The following is a 21,638-nucleotide window of genomic DNA, read 5'->3' as shown; positions in this document are numbered from 1 at the left end:
CATTTATTCCACATCCACTCTGGTGCATTTAGTTGAACACATCACCTAGAAAATGTATAAATATTTAAAGTGTGATCCTTTTAGATGTCAGATTCTAATGGTCATTTACCCCTTACTGATGCAGAGACATTCATATCTACTATTTGCATACACATTTGCTTGACTCGTCTCCTATTCATTCCCTGAGTACAGCGATTGGTTTCAGCAGGTGCTGCTGCTGTTTTCTTTTACTTTTATAGGTTTAATAGGAAGGGTGCACCAGCTAAACCAGAAGCCTCTCCACAATAGGAAAAGGAAGCAGCATTCAATGCCTTTTAACCTGACACACTGCATAGCAACTTCAATAGTGCAGGTGGCCAGTCATGCCCATTGCAAAGGATAACCAGCAGGTAAGTTCATTTATAATATATAAATTATCACGCGCACAATAAGCCTTGTGCAGACTCTGCAGAAGTCGTTCAGATTGTTAAACGAATTCACCTCTGGCCTTTAAAACTTTTCCTTTTCTGGAAAAGGAATGGAGGTTCCTTCTTATTACCCCTCGTGACAAGCCTTTGAAAGTGACCTTGGTGCTCAAGTTGAGGAGGTAACCAATGGCATGCTCCATTGTCTCCTCTCTTTTCTTGCTCTACTGGACAGTAGCGAGTAGAGAAGATATAGAATATCCACTACTACCCTCCTCTCCATTTGAGCACTGGTGTGTGTGCAGTATGTTTTTACAGGTATAATGTTCTTTGTCTATGCACTGAATGCAGGGTTATATTCATCACTGTTTGGTTCAGCCGTTGAAACAGACATTTCTGCTTCAGTGTTGTTGTTATATTAATTAAGGATTGTTGACTATGATTGTTTGAGCTGCTTTAGACCTCTACAGAAGTCTACTATTGCACTCCCCACTGCATACGTGAACTCTATATTAGACATGGGTCAAAATCAAAATCTGGGATCTGAACATCTCCAAATTTATCTTGGTAATGGGACAAATCGAAACTCTGGATGGGGACCACCTCTTCTCCAGGGCCCCATCCTGAGTTTCGATTTGGACCCAGGGCCCAGATTCTGTGCTGTGATGCAGCTGCTTTGTGCTGGCAGTGTGGTACAACACACCTCTAAAGTCAGGTTATCTGGCCATGAGAAAATCCCACTATTGCAGAGAGAATCCAACGAATCCAAACAAAAATTTTCTAGACTATACACTGTGGCTGTTTACTGTACTTTTTAATGCTCCTGAAATCATGGAAATTAAGAAGTGATAGACTTGCATGGCAATTTCATATTTGATAATAGTCAGCATTTTAGGTTAGGTATATTTTTAATTTTATGTACACTGAAATCAAAAATAAATATAGATGGAACATACAATGTATCAGTAATAATTAATATACCAGTAATAATAAAACTTTGAATTTCTACAGCTCTATTCTAACTTTGCCCTTCCATTGCTAACATTCCAGGACCCAAGAATGTTTTGCAAAAATTATTAAGTAATAAGTTTCACAAAAATTTTGTGATGGGTGAAGCATGACTTTTCACACTGTTCTAGATTTTGCATTACATAATTCATAAAAGTCACTTTTTCTTATCTGAATATTTTTCAAGAAAGGGGGGCAGGTTATCAGCTATGTAAATTGCTGAAGTTAAGGGACAAATAACAATTTACATCCTTTATTCCCACTATGCTGTCATGGTTATAGGGCAAGCAGTGCCTTATACCCCTTTACAATCCCTTATGAGTGCATTGCTCAGGTGATAGGTTTTGCTACCTTCATCCCTGGGTCCCCCATGGTTCTATCACTCTTAGAAAGGATCCTGGAATGTCAGCCTCCCCAATTCCAGCCACATTAACATGACAGACCCAAATGAATCAGGCACCTGCAAGTAACTTCTCTCTGGGTGCATGTGATCAACAGCTGATCAAAGGGTCTCAGAACAGCTCCTTCTAAACAAAGGTACTGTCTATACATTCAGAGGTATATGTCAAGCATAGAAAAGGGTTAAAAACCACAAAAGTTCCATGCCTGGGTCTTGCCTATACCTTATTACTTCTCTCAAACTTTAGGCAAACTTAACTGCCCTGGACACATCCCATATGGCCTCTGCTTCAATCTGACTACCCTGCTGTATTCTCTGCCTCTCTGAGTCTTTCTGTCAGTGTCTCACCTCCAGTAGCTGATGGCAACTCCCTTCTTCCTTTCTCTCAGAGGTGCTTTTAACTGCTAACAATCTTTTTGATCTCTAGACTCTGGTCTTGGCAAAATGGCTGTGTAACTTTTGTCTGGTGCCTGGAAAGAGCAACTTCTCAATTAATAGTACAGCCATTCTTCCCCTAGCTCGCTTGAAATTGTTTACCTAGGGAGGTCTCATCTCTGACCATTGTTCATTTCCGGCTTGCTTCTTAACCACCCCTTTTAATTCCACCTTCCAGCAGTCAGACAGAAAATGTCAAGCTCGTAAACTGAGGTACATGTACTATTCATAAAAAATAACAGCAGCTATCCCTCTCATTCTCCACAAACAGATTGTCTGTTGTGAGGGTGAATATTTCTCCGCTTTCTGACTGCATAATCAAGCATATTTCATTAAAACTGAAGCTCTACCAGCGTCCCTACTCTCTCATCTCCCTGCCTGCACAATGCCAAACCACTGCCACAGAGGAGATGGCTTAGTTGAAATATTTTGACCCCCTGAAATCAGAAGTTCAAGTGGCAGCAGGGTCAACTTAACCTTTCTTTCCTCTAAAAGCAGCAAAGAGTCCTGTGGCATCTTATAGACTAACAGACATATTGGAGCATAAGCTTTCGTGGGTGAATACCTACTTTGTCAGATGCATGAGACATGCATCCGATGAAGTGGGTATTCACCCGCGAAAGCTCATGCTCCAATACATCTGTTAGTCTATAAAGTGCCACAGGACTCTTTGCTGCTTTTACAGATCCAGACTAACACAGCTACCCCTCTGATACTTTCTTTCCTCTGTAAGGATAATGCTAGTATTAAGTTACTGCCATCTTCAAAAGGCAGAAAACAATTGATGGGTTTTGCTACTTGAAAGAGTTCAGAGATCATGCCAAGCTTTACTGGGCCAGATTCTCCTCAGCTAGTGTAAATTGGCATATCTCCATGGAATTCAATGGAGCTTTGGTGATTGGCACCAAGTAAGGACGCGTGGGTGTATTCGGGATTAGACTAATGCACAGTTTCCATTTTTTTCTGCATGAACATTAAGACTCCACAGAACTACTTGTAGCAGCAGGGATCTAAAGCTGTATCCTTGGCCAAAAAAAAAAAAAAAAGCACATTGTAGAAAAATGACAAGAAGTATTATGTACTGCTTGCCTGCCTAACAGCTTGTCTGTACTGGGAATATTTGTACCACTATTGCACCACTGCAACTCCCCAGTATTGTTGCAATGCAATATGGGGCTTGCACTGGTGCAGCACATCTACAGTGGGCATTGCAGCTGTGTAGCTACAATCATACAAATATTCCCAAAGCAAATATCTCCCACACTCCACCCAAGAAATGGATACATTTCTTTCCTAAAGGTGGGTGTGTGGATTATATAATCAATTTTCTGCCAGGTTTCACCCATGGAAACTAGACCTGTGCATTCCCCCTAGTAAAAAGTGCTCCCCATAATTGGTCACCATGGCACAAGGTGTCCACCACATCATCTCTGTGGGCAGGCCAGGAGCAAGCTAGCACACCCCAGAAAGTGGGCAACTTGGGCTGTAGAGGGAAGATAGCCAGGCTACCCAGGAAACATGCTGCTTCAAGTGTATCATCTGGGCAGTCCCTACTGGCAGCCTCTACCGCAGCCCAGCCATACATTTAAGCACACACACCCCTCCGTGGAACCCCTGAATTGTATGAATAATAATAATAAAAATATATATATATATATCCTTGCCTACCTCTCACCAGGGGCGAAATCTTCTGTTGCATGCAGCTGGTTTTCACCCATTGCAGATGGGAGTGATTCTAGCCCAGTTTGTAAAACACTTCAGTGGGTTTTGGATCAGGCCTTAAGGGATGACAGATTCTAAATAGGTGCTTTCCTCCCTCACACCCAAAAAATCCCACCCTCAATAAAACCCAGTTAAAGGTTGCTGTGTGGCTAGCCCTTTAAACAGGGGCGGCTCTATGTATTTTGCTGCCCCAAGCACAGCAGTCAGGCGGCTTTTGGCGGCGCGCCTGCAGGAGGTCCGCTGGTAAGACAGATTCGGCGGTATGCCTGCGGGTGATCTGCCAGTCCTGCGGCTTTGGTGTACCCGCCGCCGAATTGCAGCTGAATCCGCGGGACCGGTGGACCTCCCGCAGGCATGCCGCTGAAGGCTCCCTGACTGCCGTCCCCACAGCGACCGGCAGACCGCCCCCCACGGCTTGCCGCCCCAGGCACACGCTTGGTGCGCTGGTGCCTGGAGCCGCCCCTGCCTTTAAAGCAAAGAAATGTCAAATTAGGGGAAACTTCTGTAACATTCCTTCACTCTCACACATCACCTTACCCAGTTCCTCTAAGTCACACTACCACAGAACCTGCATTCTGACCATAGCGTTAGTCAGGATATGGGTGCACTGGTGAATTGGACAGTGTGTTGGGTGGACATGGGCACAGTATGAGGTCAACTTGCAGTATGGTGTTAGAGGAATTTGGTGAGTCCTTGCATGTCTTCCTCTGCCTCTAGTCTGCTCTGGAGAAGTCCTGATCCGACACACGAAAGAATGATCAGTAGACCAGCACTGTAAGAGTGGAGTAGAAACATGTTCCCCAATTCCAGGGTACCATTAATAATAGTGGTATTTAAGATGGATGTTGTGACTAGAGGTAAAAGGTGATTCTCAGACCAGTTCTCTCCCTCTGTTCCCCAAATATTTAAGCAATCATCTGTACCCCCAAAACTGATCATTCACCTTTATGCTGGCTACAGGCTCTTACTCCCAGACCCCACGGTTCCCAATGTTCTTCCCTGGTTCACCTGTTTGCGTGCTCAGCCCACCTGGTGAATCAAGGAGGCTGAGAAGAGTGCCAGAGAACAGCAGTAACTGAGTGTAGGTGTGCTGACAGCTGCCGTTAGAAGAACGACTTGCTGTGCTCATGGGCGAAGTTAGAAAAATATTACATGTAGAACAGTGCAAACTTCATTGTAGTGCATCTGTGACGGACAGGTGTGTCTCCGAGTTTAAGGCTTGCACAGATGGTTGTTTATTTGCAAATAAGATCTAGACAAAGGTGAGACTCACCAGCCCAAATTTTAGAAAAGAAGGACTTTGGGATGTTTATATAATTATTCCAGGAACACTTTTTAGTGCAGTCAATGGCTCTGACTTTTAAAGGGGCTGAGTGCACACAGTGCCAACTGAAGTCAATGGGAGCTTCATGTACTCAGGTCCAACCTTCAGAAAAACTCAGACATCCTCTTCCAACTTGTGCTAGCGGTCTGAGCTACAGTGAGGCTTTAAAGTCTCAAAGGCAACAGCTTAACATAAAACGAATTATGGAGTCATTACCATGCCTACATAATAAAATATTTCAATATCAAGGAGTGCATAAAACCAGATCAATGTTTCTTCAGTTTTGCTTTATTTTAGAAACAAAACAGATTATTTTCCGGAGGTTTGGCATTTTAAAGCCCACAGTGTGTCTGCTTTATGCAAAAGCGATGCTCACTTTTGCATATACTTCCTCTTTGAACTGCACGTAAAATTTGCTTAGTTTAGTAAACAAGTTTATGTTATAAAATAAGGGCAGTTGTGGGAAAAAAAAAAATCAGTCTAACAGTAGAGGCAAAGGGAATGGTTTTTGTGATAATTGCCCTGATGAGACCTATACATAAAAGATTTTGTGGGAGTAAAAAAATTTAGGCAAAATTATTTTATCCATTTTAAATGTGAAACAAGGTAATTTTTAAAGATGGATTTAGCATCGCTTTTAGGGTGGGGCTTTTCTAAATTCCTTTGCCTTGGCCTAAGTCTGTTTCCATTTAAGTCAATAGTTGTTTTCAATTGGAACAGAGTAAGACCAATGCTGGGAACTTTTGAAAATTCTACTCTTAAGTTCTGGAAGTATAAATGTCTAATAGATTAACAACAAAAGGCAGATCTGAGCATAGCCACAGCAGCCTACTTCAGGCCTTTCCTAACTCTGAATTGTTGGTTGTATTTAGCTTATGGCCCTTCCTCCAATATTCTGTCCATATGACAGTGTTCATATACAAGTCAACTTCAACTAAATTTTTCTGGTAAGATTTTGTATGATCTCGAACCCCACTCCCACCCCATACTGGTGATCCTGTGTGGAGTTGAAGAACTCACCATTGAAAGGGGTTAAATAAAAGTTCCCACAGTATACTATAGCAAATGTAACACTTCTCCTCCCACACCCCAGCATGACAAATGGCTTCACTTTACCAACAATGTTATGGTTTGGCTCTGCCTGTCTGTCATTCTCTTCCTCCTACCTCCTCTTCTTCTTCTTCTTCCATTTTTTACTACCCTGCCCTTTCTTCTTTTCATTTTCTCTTTCCAGCTTTTTCCCCAGCATTGATTCACATGTGAAACAAGCTGGTTAAAATCCACAAGCAAATGTTTGTCGACTCACTAAAATTACAATATTCAAATATCCACAGGTTTTGTTTACTACTTTCAGCCGATGACGTTGGAAATGAAAAGAAAAAGTATATGTATTTGCATTAGCATTTTGCATGCTAGTTTGTTCAAAAGGAAGGGAACTTTTAAAGGGATGTTGTCAACCAGCTTAAGGATCCAATCCAAAGCTCCCTGAGATCAACAGGAAGACTTTAGTGAGTGCTGGATCTGGCCTTAAACCTCAAAATTTACCTACAAAAAGGAAGCAAAAATATCATGCAACATGTTCTGTAGCAAAAAATTAAAAACCTTGTTTGGTTCATTAACAAACCTCTCAGCTTCTGTATCTTTATCTGTTCTTGGGTTATTTCCTGGTGATCTTCCCCTCCCCCGCCCCACCCCATTTTTTTGGGTGCTCTCTATATTAATTATCTACACATATACAAACACTACAGATATCTTTTACATAAGTCCCATAATATCAGTCTTCCTATAATGGAGACTGAATAATTTCAATTAACAATACAAGTTAAAAATTTCAAAGATATGTAGTGACTCCAAATCACTTAGGCATGCTTGAAAATGTTAACCACGGTTTCTGAATTTGCTACTTTATTGCTCAGCCACTTCATGTAGTTTTGTTTTAAGTCCCTTGCTTCAGTTGATGTTTGCCATCAGAAGATTTCTGGGCTTGGTATATTTTCTGGCACTGTCTTTGTCAACTCATGAGGTTCCCTAGTTAGAGAATGCATTTCACAGTCATTGCCAGTTTAAACCATAGCCTTTTTAGCTAGGCTTTGAATTCAGATCTACAGGGCTGCAGTTATGTCAGCTGAGCTCAGCAACTGTTGCATACGTTTAGTGTATAATTAGAACAAGGTTTAAATTGGATTTTTAGATGGCACAGAGGAGCGGACTAGAATAGCTACACTTTTTCATATTTATAATTTATTAATTTTTCCAAATACAACAAAGGTACCAACATACCAGATTCATCATAATACACAAAGTAAGGAAAGAGGGTTAGGATGAAGTGATGGGAGGGGAAGTGCATATCTATCTTCAGAGTCTACATTAATCATAGTCTTCTAAAAAGTCAGTCCAAATTGCTTTGAATTTTTCAGGCATTCCCCTTCTGCAGAATGCCTGTTGTAGCTCTACTCTCCATGTCTCAACAAAGTTTCATCCACCCCCATCTATTGGCACGTTATCACTGCTCTGAGCAGATTTCAGTGAAATACTATTAAAAAGAGCTGCAGCCATAGGAGCTTTGTCTACAGAAGCTGCACCAGTCTGAGCAAGGTTTAGAAAATGTGTATAGTTCAGACAAGACCATAGGAACGATCCATTCTTCTGGTTCATCAACCAAAATGAGGTTTAGGGGAGCCACTTCTAGTATATTGTAGGCAATATCCTACCACACAAAATACTTTCTGAACAAAAGTAAATGGTCAGGGTTGGCTGGCCTTGCTGCCAAAACCTAAACCAGGGGTAGGCAACTTATGGCACGCATGCTGAAGGCAGCATGCGAACTGATTTTCAGTGGCACTCACACTGCCCAGGTCCTGGCCACTGGTCCGGGGGACTCCGCATTTTAATTTAATTTTAAAAGAAGCTTCTTAAACATTTTAAAAACCTTATTTACTTTGCATACAACAATAGTTTAGTTATATATGATAGACCTATAGAAAGAGACCTTCTAAAAACATTAAAATATATTACTGGCACATGAAACCTTAAATTAGAGTGAATAAATGAAGATTTGGCACACCACTTCTGAAAGGCTGCCGAACCCTGACCTAAACCAATGGGGACATGGCTTACTTATCTATCCCTCTTCATTGTCTGGAAAGCTGTTAATTAAAAGCTATGATCTAATGAAACTATGAGCCGAATAAAACTGATGGGATAGTTCCTGCTGTCATTGAAGTCATGGCAAAACTTCCATTAACTTCAGTGCAACAGGATTGAGTCTAAGGTATTTGTACGCGCTTACATGCCCAATTAATTCTGCTTCTGAGAAGGGCGGGGAATCTAATAGTTACTGAGTCAGAGTGGGGATGTAGGTGAGAGCAGTATCCTACGCTCTCACTCAGTGCACTGGTATATAGGAGGAGTTAATGCTACAATTAGACACTATGAACTAATGACCAACACAGGCCCACTCTTTCAGTCAAACAACTCCAGACAATTCCCTTGTGGGCTGCTAATAAACACAAAGGGCAAAGACTGTGTAATAAAAAGGATACAGCTCTCCAGGTGACATCTGCAGGCCTTGTTGAGACTAGTTGCCTGGCTGACTCCATCTTCATTAAAGTTCAAACTAAAGATTTGTTTCCATGAACATTTAGTGTGTGGTAAGCTTGGGTGTAAATCTAGCAGCAATAGTTGTCCATGTGGCCCCTGCTGGAGAGCCCTGACCATTCTTTACTGCACTTTGATCTACCCCCACTTTAAAACAGGATAAGATCAATATGCACTAAAAAATGGTTAGTGCTCATCAGCAGGTTCTACACAGAGAGTTGGTCTGAGGCAGGCTAGTGTGGGGTAGATTCATATGCTAATTTACTGCAAACTACATGTTCATGTAGACAAGCCCAAAGTTACCTAGGACCATGTGTAAAAATGGTTCATGCTCAAATGACTCCAACACATGCTCAAATCCCACCATGGAAGTAACCCAACCATGGGCTACGTCATTCACTCCTGTAGTAAAACCTACAAAAAGGAATCTTTGTCGGCATCTCCATTATAGATTCCCACACACACATTGTTCCTTTGAGGGGGCAGGGCATTCCCTTTACAGAATGAACCTGGATTGACCCCCAAATCCCACCGGATTTGCAGGAGGTCAGAACCATCTACATTCAGGCCCAAGCCTCTGCACCAGCTCTGGAGTCCCAGGATCCACACCCCTCCCCAACTGCCAGCTCCCTGTGGCTCCAATGGAGCTGTTCTATCTAGGGCCTACTCCTAGGGCCCTCTTCAGAGGAGGATCCCCAGTATGAAGCGGGCTCTCTGGGAAAGCTATTGCAGTCTGATGCCTAGGGAATCCCAATGATGCCAGCAGGGGAAGGATGCTGACTCCTCACCTCACCTTGCGTGGAGCACCTTCTGCAGGAAGTGGACATATACAAAATGGGGAACAACAGGCCAGGCAGTAGTCCTGCTGAAAAGGATCTGGGGGTTATAGCGGCTCACAAACTGAATGGTGAGTCAGTGTGATGCTGTTGCCAAGGCGGCAAATGTCATCCTGGGATGCGTTAACATGAATGTCACACGTAAGACATGGGAGCTAATTGTTCCACTCTACTCAGAACTGGTGAGGCCTCAGCTAGAGTACTCTGTCCAGTTTTGGACACCACACTTCAAGAAAGATGTTAACAAATTGAGAAGAGTCCAGAGAAGAGCAACAAAAATAAGAGGTTTAGAAAACATGGGCTCTGAGGAAAGGTGGAAGGAATTGGGCGTATTTAGTTTAGAGAGAACATGACTGGAGGGGGCATGGTAATAGTCTTCAAGTATGTAAAAGGTGATCAGTTGTTTTCCATGTCCACCTAAGGTATGACAGGAAATCAGTTTAGTATGAAGCAATGGAGTTTTAGGTTGGATATTAGGCTTCTAATTATAAGGATAGTTAAGCACTGGAACATGTTACCTAGGAAGGTTATATCATCTTTGTCCTTGGAGGTTTTTAAGAACAGGTTATACAAATACCTATTAGGGATGGTCTAGATATACTTAATCCTGCCTCAGCACAGGACAATGGACTGGATGACCTCTTGAGATGTCTTCCATCCTTACATTTCTATGATTCTAGAATAGGAGTGGAAAGTGCACTTGAATCCTCCCCACTTCCTACCCCTTTTCCATGTGGGAATGGGACCACTTTCCACCTGGATTTAGGCCTTAGTTCAACAAGCATATACATAAGTGCTGTGCTGAATCAGGGCGTAAATGGGCACCGTCTTAACCCATATTAGGAAATGGCTTACACAATCCTGTGACAGCCTGGGTTCTACCAGTAAATCCAGCTGGCTTAAACTATTATATGATTGTATATACCATTATATAACAATCTGGCCCTACCTACACACAAATACATTATAATGACACCTAAAAGTGTGCTATAGCTCAGGTATGCTGGGTGTGCTGGTAGTACTTCTAGTATCACATGACATTGTAAATTATTCCATAACATGGCTGGGCCTTGTCTACACCAGCCATTGGTGCCATTCAGAAACATGGTTCCGGCCAACAGTTTGCTTGGACCAAGACAGATCTAATTTGGGTCCTGTCTGAGCTTCAGTGTCAGCTCTGGTAGGGACCAGTCACAACGTGGAAGCCCCCAACACAGGTAAGTCTTAGTTCAGGACTGGCAGTCTGGGTGGTAACAAATGGTGCTATAGTATTAGGCCATGGTATTACAGGCCCCAATTTTATAATGGCCCAGTCCTGACAGCATGCCTTTAAAAGACTACTTCACAGAGATAGTGACTCATGAGACTGGATCACACAGTGAATCATTCAGACTTAGGCCATCACTAGGTATAAATGATGTTGATTTATGTGTAGGTGGCACTGACAATTGTATTTTATTTTTAAATAGTATTAACTTGCTAGGCTAGTTTGAAATAGTTTTCTGGGTTACTGTGTTTCGGTTACAGTATAGTCAGTCACATTCTTTCCATGGACATTGGAAATTAAAGACAATGTAAGCATCCAGGTCAGGATTTGACCCACTAATATTACTAATACCTATCTTTTATATAGATAGTAAAGTTATAAAAAGATTTATTTATCTAGACCTGATCCATACCTAAAGTAAGACTGTCAAATACATTGTGTTTGGGTTGGCTGGTTTTAAACACACACACACACGTTGGTGGGAAAGTCTCATTTCACTTTCCCCTTCCCCCCCCCTCCACTGCTCACCTTTTAAAATCAGTTATTTTTGTTTAGGTTTGGGCATCTGTTGGCCTCACGGAGAGTGGAAACGCTCAGAATTAGAACTCATTGAAATTTTCTGAAAGTTTGATTTTACAATGAAATTTTCATTAAAATGTTAGAGGGGGAAAAAGGCAACCTATTTTCCCCCAGGTTTTTCCAATCAGTTCTGCTTACAATCAAACAATGGACCACATCCTCAATTGATGTAAAATCAACAGAGCTCAGCTGACTTCTATGGAATATGCTGACTTATACCATGTGAAGATCTGGCCCAACATGATGCACTTGGAGTCCAGTGCAGTTTTAGGGCTGGATCCAATGCCTATTGAAACCAATGAGAGTCTTTCCACTGACTTCAAAGGGGAGCATATCAAGAAGATCCAAGAACAAGAGGAGCCCAATGAAATTACAATTAATTGTAATAGATCATTAGTCAATACATTGTCAATGCAAGGTTTGTTTTGTAAAGAACAAACACTGACCAATCCAGGAGGAAATAATAGAATTTATTTTTGTTTATCCTCTTCATTGCTGCCTAGCATATTAAATACCTAGGGGAAAATGCAACTCATGTGCTGCTCTATGTTGAATACCTGCTACAGTCCCATTGCAGTACATAGTTTCAAATAAAAAGCAGGCCCTTAAAAGAACAATGTTGTGTTCTAGCTCAGCACAGTGATAGCTGACCATGATAGCAGAAGCATTAAAATAAAGATAATCTGTACTAGTTTAGAAAACTTTAGGGAAGGTGAAAAAAACCTTTAGCTTCTGGGAGGTATTTCAGTGTAAGCCCATCTCCATTTTGAAAATGGAGGCAAGTGATCTGGATGCTAGACTGTTTGTGTTGTATTGTGAATCACAAGGATTCCATTCCATAGCTGCCTGGAACAACAAATGCAAAACAGTAGTGGCACAAAACCAGTGTTTGGTATTTGCATTTGAAGGCAATATCTGCAAATCGTTTGGATATGATCTTTATGGCAAACGAGTCACGCTATTTTCATGGAGTTTGTTTTCATGTTTTTGCTGAATGCAGAGAGCACCCCTTACAACGTCAAAGTTCTATGGCCTCTGTTACATAGGAGATCTGTCTAGATGATCACAATGGTCCTTTCTGGCCTTAGAATCTATGAATGTCCCCTCCAAAAAGCATTAAATACAAAAGCAACATTTACTAGTTTCATCAGTTACTGCTTGTCACAGTGCTATGCCAGACACGCAACAGAATCAGCATTTAAGTGCAACCATATTAAGAGTCCAATTGACTATTTATTTCTGGGTGATTAGAGAATAGATACAAGGGGAATAAGTAAACACTGGAATTAGAGTCAGTTCTTACTAAGAAATGCAGTGCCATCTGTTGGAATTATCTGTAATATCACCTGGACAAGATGCACAGGAAACTAAGAAATTCCATACCAGAATAGCTCAATGTCTCATCTAATCCGATTGCCCACTCTATATATATGACTGTAGGAGGTGCTTGCCTGGATGCCATCTTGAATTGTGCCCAATTTCAGGGTTGATGTTTTGCCACTCTGCTGTCAGAACCACCTTTCCTGCTTTGTATAATGCAGGCATGCCTTCCTGGATCACAACCCTATCTGCTGGGCAGCTGTACTGTTTATTACTAACATTGGATCCAGTATTATCACAAACCAGGCCAGTGATTGAAGCCCCCACGTCTTGATCATTGCATGAAGGTGCTTTATTATTGCCCCACTGTTGCCTATCTAGTCTCCAGAAGAGCAGGTCAGATGTAGGGTCACAGAATTAGTGTCAGTCTAGGGGATTGTATCTGTAAAAATAACTATCCAAATGCCAGACAAAAACTTCTGTATATAACCTGAAGTTGTTAATAGAGTTAATCAATGGATACCCAGAAAGTATACCTCTCACCATCTGAGCATCTTTGTCCTGAAAACAAAATCTGGCTAGAACATGCCCAGACTTTGGATAAATTTGGAGCTGGTTCCAGACCTGAAATTTGTGACGCAGGCCCATCTCTAAGGTCCAAACCAACCCTCCAGATTGAAATATCCCCAAACTTTGGTCAAGTTTGAATTCAGAGTCAAACTTTCAAGATGAGCCCAAGCAGGAGTCTTACTACACCGCCATAAAATATAACAGATAAAACAAAGTACAGCAAGAGATGTTAAGAGTAACAAGAAGGGTTTCTTCAGGTATGTTAATAACAAGAGGAAAGTCAAGGAAAGCGTGGGCCCCTTACTGAATAAAAGAGGCAAACTAGTGTCAGAGGATGTGGGGGGAAAAAAAAAATAAAGAAATGTACTCAATGCTTTTTTTGCCTCTGTCTTCACGAACAAGGTCAGCTCCCAGACTATTGCACTGGGCAACACAGCATGGGACCAGCCCTCTGTGGAGAAAAAAAAAAAATGGATGAGCACAAGTCCATGGGGCTGGATGCGCTGCATCCGAGGGTGTTAAGGAGTTGGCAGATGTGATTGCAGAGCCATTGGCCATTATCTTTGAAAACTCATGGCAATCAGGGGAGGTCCCAGATGACTGGAAAAAGGCTAGTGCCCATCTTTAAAAAAAGGGAAGGAGGAGGATCCGGGAAACTACAGGCCAGTCAGCCTCACCTCAGTCCCTGGAAAAACCATGGAGCAGGAACCTCAAGGAATCAATTCTGAAGCACTTAGAGGAGAGGGAAGTGATCAGGAACAGTCAGCATGAATTCACCAAGGGCAAGTCATGCCTGACTAACCTAATTGCCTTCTATGATGAGATAACTGGCTCTGTGGATAAGGGGAAAGCAGTGGACATGTTATTCATTGACTTTAGCAAAGCTTTTGATACAGTCTCCCACAATATTCTTGCCAGCAAGTTAAAGAAGTATGGGCTGGATGAATGGGACTATAAGGTGGATAGAAAGCTAGATTGTCGGGCTCAATGGGTAGTGATCAATGGGTCCATGTCTAGTTGGCAGCTGATATCAAGCGGAGTAACCCAAGGATCGGTCCTGGGGCCGGGTTTGTTCAATATCTTCATTAATGATCTGGAGGATGGGGTGGACTGCACCCTCAGCAAGTTTGCAGATGCCACTAAACTGGGAGGAGTGGTAGATACGCTGGAGGGTAGGGATAGGATACAGACGGACCTAGACAAATTACAGGATTGTGCCAAAAGAAATCTGATGAGGTTCAAGAAAGACAAGTGCAGAGTCCTGCATTTAGGATGGAAGAATTCCATGCACTGCTACAGACTAGGGACCAAATGGCTAGGCAGCAGTTCTGCAGCAAAGGACCTAGGGGTTACAGTGGATGAGAAGCTGGATATGAGTCAACAGTGTACCCTTGTTGCCAAGAGGGCTAACGGCATTTTGGGCTATATAAGTAGGGGCATTGCCAGCAGATCAAGGGACGTGATCATTCCCCTCTATTCGACATTGGTGAGGCCTCATCTGGAGTACTGTGTCCAGTTTTGGGCCCCACACTACAAGAAGGATGTGGAAAAATTGGCAAGAGTCCAGCGGAGGGCAACAAAAATGATTAGGGGGCTGGAGCAAATGAGTTATGAGGAGAGGCTGAGGGAACTGGGATTGTTTAGGAAAAACTTTTTCACTAGGAGGGTGGTGAAGCACTGGAATGGATTGCCTAGGGAGGTGGTGGAATCTCCTTCCTTAGGAGGTTTTTAAGGTCAGGCTTGACAAAGCCCTGGCTGGGATGATTTAGTTGGGGATTGGTCCGGCTTTGAGCAGGGGGTTGGACAAGATGACCTCCTGAGGTCCCTTCCAACCCTGATATTCTATGAGATACTTTTGATTAACAGATTTCCATCTAGCCTTGGGGCTATATCCTGCCTTACTTCCTGGACTGCATCTACTATGGACACTAGTAAGAATTTGTCCGTGGGTAAAGGGTTGTAGGTGAACTTTTAATAACAGCATTTCTCATAATCAAGTTTTACTTCCTCTTTTATATAAAATTTGTTGGGCCCAATCTACCAATACCCTGTGCAGTCATTTACACCAGTGCAAAATCAATGTTACACATTACCCTTTCTGATTTGGTAGTACTTTGCACAGGTATCAATTACTGCCCGGGGCCATAGTGAACGGGGCCTTAAATTCACATTAGTTCAAACCTGTATTCTCATCAGAGCCTTTTGTTCAGTGAATAAATTCCATTGTAAAAGGATAATTGCTAAAAGCAAATTACAGAGTATTCTAAACCAAATGTATTCTTTTCCAGAATAGTGTCCTCAAAGCTATTGGAAGAGAGAGCAGCATCTCCAATGATAAAGTGGACTTAACAAATAAAACGTGAGTTTGGTTGTAATAGGATGATGATCTAAGAAAGGGAGTGAATCTGAAATCCCATTATTTGAGGTAAATGTAATTAGTCTACAATGGGACTTTTATAACTTCACAGGTAGTGATGGACCTGAATCAAAACTCTCAGATCCAGACACCTCCACACTTGAGAGAAATCCAGATGCATGTGGTCAGACATAGTTCTTCTCATATGCCTCCCCCATCCACAACTCTCTCCTGTTAATTCATTATATAGCCTGAATGTTACCATTATTTGTCTGGCAATCAGTTACGGAGATTATTTGTTATTTGTCTAGAGCCAACAGAGTGCTAGGAGCTTGACAGACGGGCATGAAGACAAGGCCCATGCTCCAAAAATCTCATCATCTAAACAGATAACATACAGATGAGGGAGAAAGTTTGAAAAGTGGCCAAAAGCAGCAGGACTGAAGAGTGAAGGAGAGTATATAACTTGTAGGTCCCATGCTTTTTAAAAATGAGCTATGGATCAGCAAACACTTCACTGTGTGGGATGAGGGACTTCACAGAGAAGGTAAAGCGTGGCAATCTGTATGAAGGAAGGGTTGCAACGCTGTTTAGAAGTCAAGGGTGGGAGCAGGCTGCACAAGGAAGGGACAGTTATTAAAGGCAGAGAGAATAGAAAGAGGGGATGTAAAAGGAGAGAGCAGAGAAATAGACATCATGCAGGCTGTGCAGGGGACTTGAAGAGGAGGACAGCATGCTTACATGCCATCTTCCCCCAGTGGAACACTGAAATATCATTTTAAGAGACTCACTATTGTTTGTGTTTTGATCCTTGAAACAGAATCTGTTAATTTACAGGACTTTTACTCCCTAACCACTCTAGCCTGTTATTCTAGAGGCACTCATGAGTCCTGACTTGCTGGAACAGACCTCTTTTTTTTTTTTTTTTTTTTTTTAAAAGGACAAAGAATGTGGAAACATCTGTTTAGTAAAAAAAATTATTCATATTCCATATAAAAAAAAGGAGACCTGGATTTTGCAGTCAGTTTTTTGGGCTTGTGAACTCTGGCAAAATCTAGTTAAAAGCATTGGGGAGGTTGTTTATTTTTGTCGTGGATATATGCACAAGATTTGGGTACATTCACTTTTAATAACGGAACATGTTAATGCTTGTTTCTTGAAGTCACTCACAGATGGGCTGACAAGTGTTTCATTGGAATAAGCAGTAGTTGTGAGGAAAATGCTCATTCACAAACAGAAACTTCCAAGGGGATGACAATACAAAAAGGGAGGGCAGATTGAGGCGTGCTTAGGTATTTGAGGGATACACTTAGGCACAATTTCCATACAGGTGTAGGGTGGTTTTGCTTTTTTCAACCCTAGCATGATTGATAATCTATCATCTTTGCTACTCTCTCACAGAGTGGCTAGACACATGACAAAACAGATTGCACTGACTGAATTGCTGGTTTAAACCCCAGCACATAGCACAGTTCCATTAGGTTCACACAGGTCAACGCATGAGGAACTTCACATGGATTTTAGTTATAGGTGAGTTTCTGCAACGTTGGGAGCATGTTGTCTTGGTGGGCTTTCCCTCTTCTGCAGATGCATATGTACATCCTCGTATGGATGGGAGCGTGGGACTTTTATGTTGTGCCCGACAACTACAGACCATGCAAGTCTCACACGCTGAAAATGGGACATATGCAATCAGTGAGTCATTCCCATGAACAACTAGGGCTGAACCTCCCCAGAAATAGCTTCAGGCCAATACAAAAGCATCAACTGTGTTATTTTGGGTTGCTACACAACACAACAACATAGCATCTGGATAGCACAATGGAATGACAACACCAAGAAGTTGCAACACAAACATCACTAGTTGCTGCCACGACCACAGCTGTTGTTTCATGCCAAGGCCCCTCTTTTCAGCTTGAGAGACCTTGGTTCAATTCCTGGCTCTGCCGTAGATCTCCCATGTGACCTTGGGCAACTCACTTCAAATCTTTGTGCTTTGGCTCCCTCTCTGCAAGAGGAGTATAATAGTACTTCCTTTGTCTCATCTACTTGGATCCTAAACTCTGCTGTATCTATGCACAGTAGGAGGCAGCCCTCACACCACTTAGCAAATGGGACTCCAGTCTTGGCTGTAATATAATGTTATGCTACTACTATAACATATTAATATTAAGACAAAATGCTAAAGCAGGGGTAGTCAATAGGTGGACTGCGGGCCAAATCCAGACAGCCAGATGCTTTTGAACAGACCCCAAAATCTTTTTATTTACTTATTATAATTATTGTTATTAATTTTTTAATTATATTCTCTGGTCTGGATCTTCACCAAGAAATTTGGACCTCAACAAAAAAAATAATTGACTCTTCTTGTGCTAAAGGGTAAAATAGGGGAATACATATGAACACTCTGAATGAAGAGTAATTGTTATTTATTAACTTTGGCAAATTTTGCAACTTTCCCAATCTAACCTGAATATTTTTGAACTCTCATCTTTAAGTGCTCCATTATTTCAGAGAATCCATCTGCACTAATTATCATACCACTGCTCCAATGGAAGACACAGAAGCCAAACTTTGCAGTAATGACAAAGAAGAAGCATTCAGAAGGGAATTGCCATACTGTACAGGAGAAATTGACTTCATGGCTTCCGGAAAGAAACGTGGGAAGGTATGATAAGTTCCTTAATGGGATGGGAGAAGTCAGGTTCTTGACTTCTATTCCTATTGTCAGATTATTTGGTTTGCATTACAGTAGCGTGCAAAGTTTCAGAAACAGGAGTGGGGCATCAGTGCTATGTGCTACACATGCCCATGTGAAGTCATGGTTTGTGCCCCAAAGAGCTTACAATCTAATTTAAGATAAGACACAAATAAATGCAACAAACAAGAAGAAAGGAGGAAGGGGGGGGTGACCGTAATAAGATCACTTGGTTACATAAATAAGCATCATGCACAACTGGATGGCTTTGAACCATTTACACTTTTTTAGTTTAGTTTACCTTTCCCAGCTTTGTCTATTTGCATATCATTTGCCTATTTCAGCTTCTGCCCATCAATCTATTTTTTAAACTTCTATTTATTTAAAACATTTAAAAATGTACCCTTTGCCTATTTAATTTATTAAAATTCTACCCTGACTTCTTCCCTCTGCACTTCCCGAAGAAGTTTCTGTTACCTTCTGCCCATCCCATATCCATAATCTCTCTCTTGGATGCTACCTAGGAAAACTCCCACAAGTCAAGTCCTCCGCAGACACGGAGACTCCAGAACACCTCTCCTCTTAGCCACGCACCAAGTCTTGTGCTGATGAAGGCTTGGGATTCTGAGCAGATCCTCAGCTGGCGTAAGTCAGCATAGCTACTTTGAGGTAATGAAACCATACTGATTTGCACTAGCTAAGGATCTGTCCCAAAATGTGTAAAGTGCAAAGTAATGTTAAGATGAATCAGTGGCAAAGGTGGGAAGAGGACTCAGGCATCCCAGGCTCCCAGCCCTGCATTCAAACCACTGGACTCTCCTGCCTCTCGGGCAGTGGTTCTCAACCAGGGGTATGCAGAGGCCTTCCAGGGGGTATATCAACTCACCTAGATATTTACCTAGTTTTACAACAGGCTACGTAAAAAGCACTAGTGAAGTAAATGCAAACTAAAATTTCATACAGACAATGACGTGTTTCTACTGCTCTGTAGACTATACACTGATATACAAGTACAATATTTATATTCCAATTGATTTATTTTATAATTATGTGGTAAAAATGAGAAAGTCAGCAATTTTTCAGTAACAGTGTGCTGTGACTTTGTATTTTTGTGTCTGATTTTGTAAGCAAGTAGTTTTTAAGAGAGGTGAAACTTGGGGGTAACCAAGAGAAATCAGACTCCTGAAAGGGGTACAGTCGTCTGGAAAGGTTGAGAGCCACTTTGCTAAGGGATATGCATTTGCATTCACAATCGTATTCAGACAAATGACACCTTCAAGACTCTTGTGTCACTTATTCCCCAATATACAACACAGAGAAGGTGAAAGCCTCACCTATGTCAGTTACCTATTTATTTTTTAACTTTGGAAGGTGCTCAGATGCCACAGCAATACGTGTGGTTTAGTGACCATACAAAGGTAACAAACTCACGCATTCAAAATAGGCAGATGCAAAAGAAAAAGGAGGAAGGATACAAAAATCCAGTGGGATTTCCTATCTAAACTGCAACAACAAATATACAACTCTACCCCGATATAACACGAATTCGGATATAACGCAGTAAAGCAGCGCTCTGGGGGGGGGAAGGGGCGGGACTGCGCACTCCGGCGAATCAAAGCAAGTTCGATATAACACGGTTTCACCTATAACGCGGTAAGATTTTTTGGCTCCCGAGAACAGCGTTATAGCGGGGTAGAGGTGTACTTTTAAAATGGTTACTAGCAGCCAAAGTTAAAAAAAACAGGGCTAGTGATTAAAAAATTGCTACAACTTTTAAGGGGCCTGATTTTCAGAAAGGACTGAGCACCCGTCCTTTGAAAAATCAGGCACCTTTACGATGTCTCAAGTTGGGCATTTAAAAAGAAAAAAAAAAAGAAAAAGAACGGGTTCCCAAAAATCACAAGGCACTTTTAAAATCTTGGCCTATGCATATCTCGCTATAAATGTGCAGTACAAAATAAATGAAAACGGATGATCAAACTATGCTGCATCTCTATGGAAGGCACAGCCCAGGGAGACTTGCAGGTAGGAAACTGTGCCTTTCAGACTGTAGGCTGCTGCAGGACCAAAACAGTCCCTGATGTATTTAGGCAGCCCTAGGAGCTGCTCTCAGTTATAGCAGCCTCCACAGCATTACCAGACCAGGCACAGTGGTTTGATTTCTTTCCCCATCCCTGGTTCTATCCCCAGCAGCCAACAGGCCAGCACATACACCATCAGAATAGCATGTAGGGGCTGGAGTCCCTCTTAGAGTCTGCACCCAGAAGACCTTACAACAAAATTAAGATTAAAAACAGGAGGAAGCATCAGATTAATGGAGGCAGTGATAAAGGGTGTTAATGATAAAATCATACAATGGTTTGTGTGAGTGGTATGCATGTTGAGAGTTATATAGGTTACTGTTCAGTAGATTTTTTAAAACAGTCTAAGGCTTCCTTGAAGAAGCCTATTTTGTTGGAGGCAATATGTATAAATAGGTGGTTTTAACACTTTTTCTTTTGTTTCTGTTGTTCTGTAATTTGTACCCATCCTTATTTAAAAAAACAATACCTTTTATAGTATATAACAAAAGCAAGCCTTATTGGAAGCAAAACAGCATGTGATTTATAGTGTCATATATAGACATTAAGTCACTGTTACTTCCAAAGCACATTACTATAGAATGAAGACAACACACTCATGAATAGCCCTAGGAAATTGAAACCTAGGAAATTAGATCATAATTATATATCAAAGTATGTCCACAGTTGAGTGGTGGGCTGGGAAAGCTCAGTACAATGGGGATATGTGGTTGCAGTACTTAGTTCTAGTTTACAACAATGGTCTAGTAGACTTGTATGTACTATATTCTTTTGGTAAATATTTTAAGAGCTGAGGCATTTTGGTTTATTTCCTCTGGCTGATCCTATTGACATCACTGATCTGTTTTAGACTTTTAATGCCAATCCAATTATGAAAACCATGCATCGTATTTAGTAAATACATCAGCAGAGAAATCTTTGCTTATTATTGAACTCTGCATCACTGAATTACCAACAGATTATTTGAGCCAAATAGGTATCCACAGAAGGTAGAAATCCAACTCAAGTGAAGCCAGTGGAAAGAGAGCATAAACTAAGGCA

General features: G+C 41.6%; 1 protein-coding gene across 1 annotated transcript in view; it reads left to right on the top strand.

The window, feature by feature from the left end:
- Positions 1 to 334: 334 nt before the first annotated feature.
- Positions 335 to 21,638, top strand: part of TRPM5 (transient receptor potential cation channel subfamily M member 5) — a 71,945-nt gene continuing 50,641 nt past the window's right edge. The window contains exons 1-3 of the mRNA XM_054024674.1: positions 335 to 389; positions 15,751 to 15,821; positions 18,333 to 18,486. Coding sequence (XP_053880649.1) covers positions 363 to 389; positions 15,751 to 15,821; positions 18,333 to 18,486 — 252 coding nt within the window. The 5' untranslated portion in view covers positions 335 to 362. The remainder of the gene's footprint in view (positions 390 to 15,750; positions 15,822 to 18,332; positions 18,487 to 21,638) is intronic.

The sequence above is a fragment of the Malaclemys terrapin genome, chromosome 4 (assembly GCF_027887155.1).
Source record: "Malaclemys terrapin pileata isolate rMalTer1 chromosome 4, rMalTer1.hap1, whole genome shotgun sequence".
Classification (NCBI taxonomy): domain Eukaryota; kingdom Metazoa; phylum Chordata; order Testudines; family Emydidae; genus Malaclemys; species Malaclemys terrapin.
This window is presented reverse-complemented; position numbering and strand designations above follow the sequence as displayed.